Source organism: Myotis lucifugus, unplaced genomic scaffold (genome assembly GCF_000147115.1).
Source record: "Myotis lucifugus unplaced genomic scaffold, Myoluc2.0 scaffold_25, whole genome shotgun sequence".
Taxonomy (NCBI): Eukaryota; Metazoa; Chordata; class Mammalia; order Chiroptera; family Vespertilionidae; genus Myotis; species Myotis lucifugus.
The window spans coordinates 9,364,201-9,371,324 of record NW_005871073.1 but is presented as its reverse complement, the minus strand read 5'-3'; the positions used below and the strand labels follow the sequence as shown (position 1 = coordinate 9,371,324).

Genomic DNA, 7,124 nt, shown 5'->3' with positions numbered 1-7,124 from the left:
GCAGGCTTGCCACAGCCCCTTCAGTGTGGGGGTCCCACTGGGGTGCCTGGCTAGCCTGTGTGAGGGGCTGAGGGCCATTTTCAGGCTGGCCACACCCCCTTCAGGGAGGGGGGTCCTGCTGTGGTGCCTGGCCAGTCTGGTTGAGGGGTTGATGGCTGTTTGCAGGCTGGCCAAGCCCCCCTGCAGGGATCCTCACACCATGGGAGTGTGGCCAGCCTGGGTGAGGGGCTGAAGACTGTTTGCAGGCTTGCCACAGCCCCTTCAGGGTGGGGTTCCCCACTGGGGTGCCTGGCCAGCCTGGGTGAGGGTCTGAGGGCCGTTTTCAGGCTTGCCACACCCCCTTCAGGGTGGGAGGTCCCCGCTGGGGTGCCTGGCCAGCCTGGGTGAGGGGCTGATGGCTGTTTGCTGGCTGGCCAAGCCCCCCAGCAGGGACCCTCACCCCATGAGGATTTGGCCAACCTGGGTGAGGGGCTGATTGCTGTTTTCAGGCTGGTCAGGCCCCCCCGGCCACCCAAGCTCCCAGTGGAGGCTGGCTGGAAGCAGGTATCTGGGATTTATTTAGCTTCTATAATTGAAACTTTGTGCCCTTCAGCGAAGGCCATAGCCGGCCAGGGCAGGCGGGAAGCTTGGCTTCCTCCATCACTGGGGCAACCAAGCCTCCTGCTTGCTCCAGCTCCATGGCTGCCGGCCGCCATCTTGGTTGGGCTAATTTGAATATAGTCACTCTGATTGGCTGGTGGGCGTGGCTTAGGGCATAGCGGAGGTGCAGGCAATTTGCATGTTTCTCTTTTATTAGATTAGATGGTTCCAATATCCTTGAAACAAATAATTTTTGGTATTATGGCTAGCAAGATTCTCATATCACATTTTCTTTTTTTTTTTAATCCTCACCTGAGGATATTTTTCCATCGATTTTTAGAGAGTAGAAGAGAAAGGGAAAGACCAAGAGAAATATCGATGTGAGAGAAACACATTGATTGGTTGCCTCTTGCACAAACCCTGACCAGGGCTATGGCCAAGGAGGAGCCTGTAACCGAGGTGTGTGCCCTTGACCAGAATCAAACCCATGACCTTTCAGTCCACAGGCCAATGCTCTATACACTGAGCCAAACCGGATATGGTTCATATCACATGTTTTTAAGAAATAGTTGACTGGCTCCACACATTATTTACAAAGATTAAGAATGAATTTCAAATTAACATGAGCCACATACATAGTTTTCTCGCATGTGAGTGCATGGCTCTTTATGGGATGTCTTGGGATGCTAAGATCATATGTTGCTGCTATATTCAGCCTTTTGGGTGAAGCTTTATGACCCTCTCCCCATGTCCCCTCTTCAATATGGGAGAATAAATCTTTTTATGTGGAATGCATAGTTTTTATAGTATAATTTCTCATGTAGGATATATAAATTAAGAGCCACCTAACATGTCAGTGAGAGATGTTAATACTAATTCGCTTGTAAAAGTCTAATTTTTAACTATTATTTTTAGGTATTTACTACCAGGATGTACACAATTCTTCATGAGATCACCAGTCTACAACTTGAAATACTGTTCACCTGGAATGACTCGCTCCAATGTTTTGTTTACATCCAGATATGGCCATTTGTGAAACAGAAGGGAAATTTCCATGGGTTATGCATTATAGTAATTCATTGCCCCCCTAATGTAAACATGCAAAGAAAGCAACCGTTAAGTGCTGTTTTATGTATATAGGACATATATATGTGTGAAATATATGCACACATCTCTCAAATAATATATTTATTATATAAAAGAATTAGGAAACTTGGATAGAAGACTTAACCTTTCTGTAAATGTAATAAACCATGTTAATATTGTTTACACAATATGTGAATGTCTAGAATTTGCTAGGTTTATAATTAATACCTTCCTACTAGAAATGGTATTTTTGCTGCAGAGAATATGAAACAGAACTGATCTTGAAGATCTCACTACAGTGTTAAATTATTTTCTAGATAACATGTCTTTAACTTGAATAAGCTCTAGTAGTGTAATACCTTATTCTTTTACATATATAGTAGCCATATAAAATGAAGAAAAATTAGAAGCCTGGTATTGCTTTGATGATAGAATTAAGTATAAAACGGGTTTATCATGACTATAGCACACTGTAAAATACTATAAAAAATCCAACTTGATTCTTCAACATTTTGATTCCTCTATGTGGAAATTTAGCTACTTATGATAATGTAAATTTTCAGTAAGGATCTAGTGAGACCATTTAAATGAAAGACAATCCAGTGGATTAAGAAAAAACAAAACATAAACTAGCTTTTATTTTGACTTTTTATCAGGAGTTACTAGTACATAAAGGAATAGAAAATGATGATAATGACAAATATCTTTTCAGATGATTTTTCTTATACCACTCATTTTTATTTGGAACATATATCTCCAATGTGTATACACAGTCAAAAACATTTTCTTCTGTTCTTCAGCAGTAGAAGAGTTGACCTTTGAAACTCATTTCAATGTTAATGTGTCACTTATTTTATACGTCTTTCAATGTTGAGACCAAATTACATTGCAAAGTCTAATACAGTTTCACACTGCACCATAGAAAATAATCTAAAATGTTACAAATGGAGGATTTTGATTACTGGATATTAGTTGTGGTGTACCCTTAAGGATTTTTAAAAATCAAAATAAAGTATGAAGTTTCTTCTAGTTCAAAGTTATCCTACCTAATAAAGAGGTGATATGCAAATTGACCATCACTCCAACACACAAGATGGCCACCCCATGTGGTCAAAGATGGCTGGCAGGGGAGGGCAGTGTGAACAATCAGGCCAGCAAAGGAGGGCAGTTGGGAGGGACCAGGCCTGCAGGGGAGGGCAGTTGGGGGCAATCGGGCCGGCAGGAGAGCAGTTAGGCATCGATCAGGCTGGCAGGGGAGTGGTTAGGGGGTGATCAGGCTGGCAGGCAGAAGCAGTTAGGGGCAATCGGGCAGACAGGCAAGCGGTTGGGAGCCAGCAGTCCTGGATTGTGAGAAGGATATCTGACTGCCCGTTTAGGCCCGATCCCACCGGAATCGGGCCTAAACGGGCAGTCAGACATCCCTCGAGGGGTCCCAGATTGGAAAGGGTGCAGGCTGGGCTGAGGGACAAACCCCTCCCTGTGCACAAATTTTGTGCATCAGGCCTCTAGTTATGCATAAGTTTCATAGCAGCTTCCGTTTCTTGCTTAGAGTTTCAAAAACAATGAGTGAGCTTTCAGTTTTCCATGAAAATATAAACACTGTCATTGACATGGAAATCCTTAGAAATTGCAATATTCCCCTCTTAGAAGTTTGTTTAAACTTCTCCCCAAAGTTTTATTTTCTCACAGACTAATTATTTACAAAATTCATGAGTGTTTTACCTTTTTTTTATTATCCTAAAAGCTAATTCCAGTAAATCAAGAAATGGCCCAAAGCAGAAGGATAACTGAGAGAGGCAAACTAGCCTGTTTTAATTCACAAGCTGGATAATTGGCAACCCCAAGGTGTAAGTTAGATATACTTTGCTTTTAAAGCCATATTTTATGACTGGGTTAGACTAAAGTAGTCTGTTCTTGGAATTATTGCTAGCTACTTCATTGCTTATGACTACCTAACATCCATATTCCAATAGATACTTTTTCTTACTAGATGTATCCCAAAGAATAATTTTTTAATTATCTTTATGTAAAAAGAGAATAAGGATGTCAGGATGAAGGAAATTACTGTGTAACCCCAAGTGTTTATGACTCAATTTTGTAAGTTCTTAAACATGTGTTACAGATTTCTTAGAATAAATAATGCAAAAATAGGGATATTACAAAATCATTATAAGAATAATCACCAAGTAGCTGTTTTCAAGGAGTATTTTTGGTCATTTCTCTTTTAAATTCATGATGTGTCAATGAATGAGACACAATTTCAGGTGTCTGGTATATAATATCAACACAGTTTGTTGGCCACTCACTTGCATTGGTTTAAATAAAAATCGTTAATTTGCTAGAGCGAGTGCTTTGGAACTTTTGTCCTCAGTTGCACAGGAGTGCAATTTTTATTTAAGACAAAAAAAGAATGTCCAACATGGAGATGTACCCTCTCCCCCTAGGAAACACAAACACACTTAGAATTTTTAAAACTAAGAATAAATTTAATACATGAAATGATCCAACTAACTGATGAACACATTTCATTTCGATAACTACTTAAGTCCTTTTTTGAGCACTAGAATTTCATTGCCCACATTTGCCTATTTCTATTGATCTAGTTTGATATGATGAAGTTGTGAAAAAAGCCATGCACTCATTATTTATATATACCACCTGGTCTGCAGTGGTCTATGATCACTGTCCTTTTTATTCCCTTTTGCGAAACTAAGAAGATATGGTAATAAGCCACAGAAGTCTCTAGAGGCCATATAAGTGTTTTAGAGGTAAAACATATTTTATAGTGTTTATTATAATTTTTTGTTAATGGGGTTAAACATATCAGTATAAATGATAGTATGGGTCTAACGCTCTCTCCTAGGAGAGAAAAATCCAGAAGCTATTCAATTTTACCAAGAGTTTCTATTAGTGAATTTTATTTACTTATGATGAAAGCATATTGTTATTTTGTTATTAAGAAAATATCCATGATTGTTCTGTAAATCTAGGGTTGGAATGCTTTCCAGAAATGTATATGATTGGAATGATTTCCAGAATTGTATAAAAAGCAATCATTTTATTTTAAATCATTTATATTTTAAATCAGTTTTATATTCAGATTAGTTTTCATTTGTATACTCCAGCATTGTAGATTAGTTGCCATTTGCAATCTGTTGGAGGAAATCATTATGATTATTTTTACTAGTAAAACAAATTTTATTTTACTAGCATTTATTTATTTACCTTGTATGTATAAAAATGAAGTTATAACAGAATCAAATACGGTAATGGCAGCAGTAGCCTCTGATTATAACATGGCTGAATAACCCTGGTTAAAAGATGCAAAGATCTTTACACATTTTTGTAGATTTAAATACACAAGCATTTCTATTAATTCCTCTTCCCTAAAACTAAAATGAACCAAATTCAAATAACCCCAACCTTCTGTATAGCTAGATGACAGTGGGTTCCAGACATTAAGAAAAATATTTCATCCTCATTCTTTTTAATTTGAAAAGTGCATGATTATAGAATTTTGTTATCCAAATGGAAATTTCAGATGCTTTCATATAAATTAATCCAAATGTTTTCTTCTTTAGCCTGCCAAAGCCATTTTGTTTAAAAATTCTCTTGAAATCTAAACATACACATTACATGACCTTTTAAAAAGTACCAAAAATTAATAGTTGCATAAATGGTATTATTTCTAGTTTTCTATAAAGCAGTGATTCATTCAAAAGGTATATTCTTTAAAATATAATAGCAGATACTTCAAGAAGAATGACAAAATACTTTTCTGTTCTATTTCCTACTGCTGATTTACATTTTGAATGTTAGTTAATTTGATTATAAGGGTTAAACAATAAAAAGTGTGACCACAATTAATGTATTTCTGTGGCTTGAAAATTTGCTTTCCTCTTTAAATTGAGAGATTACATTTTTCAATAACTGAATTAGTTATCTACATATTTTGGGCTAATATTACTTTTGAATAGATTTAAAATTTAGAAATATATGATCAATATTTTATTCCTTACATTGTCCTCCCTCCCTTCCTCCCTCCCTCCCTCTCTCCCTTCCTTTATTTCCTTTTCTTTTTTTCTTAAACTTTAAGTTCTCTTTAAGGTTTTGAGGTATGGATAAAGTCAAGAAAAAAAAATCCTCAGTGACAATAAAAGATAATGTGTCACTGGATCTAGTTCAGTTTGCTGAGATTTTTAGGAATCAGGTTGAAGTCTCTAGGCCTAAAAAGCATTAATTGTCTGGACCTATGTGAACCAAGGTTATTAGATATAGCCTTGAAACCAAAAATTGGTATATTAAAACTTATTTCACACTTTGAGATTGCCATCGTGTGTGTGTGTGTGTGTGTGTGTGTGTGTTTGCTTTGTCATAAATGAGTATATGGCATATTGAAGGAAACTATTCAGGTAACACATTCTGCATCAACTGGGCTGTATTATCCAAGAATTGCAAAATAAAGCTTTAATTTCCCCCACCAACTAACTTCAAATCTGCTGGTAAAGTCATCATTCAATAGACCAATATTTTCTAAATTAGTAAGAAAACTTACCTTACAAAAGTAATCAGATAATGCTGATATTTCAAAGGCTAACAACGACAGGACAGTTCTTGGTCTTGAGTTGGTCAGTTCATACAGGAACTAATGCACTTTCTACAGCATCGAATATTCATAGCTTTGCTGAAGATTCTGGGCTTGAAGATTAACTTGAAAGCTATCCATTTGCTACCATGAATCATGGCTCAAATTATCCTCATGTGCTTTACTACCTGTATATAAATGCAAATGCTGTTACAGAAAATATGCTTGAAATGTCTACACAATGTGCAATTAGTGTGCTATCTGTATAGTGAACTTATTTCAATTACTCAGATATGTTACCATAATAAAAAATGTTTAACCTAAGAAAGCTATGATATGTCATCAAATGGTTATTTCTGTTTTACACACACACACACACACACACACACACACACACACACACACATACACACACACACACACACACTTTTTAGAAGTAAAAGATAGGCTCTCAATGAAGCATTCAAGATGATGGAATATATTTTCACAGTAATTTTCTTCTGCTGTACAGACAGCAATAGCACTATGGGGATAGCTTTACCTGCTATTAAAGTCAGGTCGAGTAAACAAAATTGGTATCAATTCCTTACTTTGCTGGAAGATACACGTTTCTAAAATTTAGAAATGACACTTTTATATCTTTCTAGTATCATTGATTACAAAAGTGTTACTAATCTGAATAGATTTATGTCAGCATCTCAGCTATCAAGTTCATTTTGGGATGAATTTGTAATTTTAATTTTGTTAAAACATCATATAAGAATCATATCCTAATCTTATTGCTATTTATACCATTGCTCTTTAAGATGCTTATATATGAAGAAATTAGAATATTTTTACTTTAAAGAAAGAAAACACTTTGCATAAAAATTCT

General features: G+C 36.6%; 1 protein-coding gene across 1 annotated transcript in view; it reads left to right on the top strand.

Moving 5' to 3' along the window:
* Window positions 1–1,855, top strand: part of TTLL7 (tubulin tyrosine ligase like 7) — a 94,570-nt gene extending 92,715 nt beyond the window's left edge. The window contains exon 20 of the mRNA XM_023751784.1: window positions 1,495–1,855. Within this exon, the coding sequence (XP_023607552.1) occupies window positions 1,495–1,615 (121 nt within the window). The 3' untranslated portion in view covers window positions 1,616–1,855. The remainder of the gene's footprint in view (window positions 1–1,494) is intronic.
* Window positions 1,856–7,124: the final 5,269 nt, after the last annotated feature.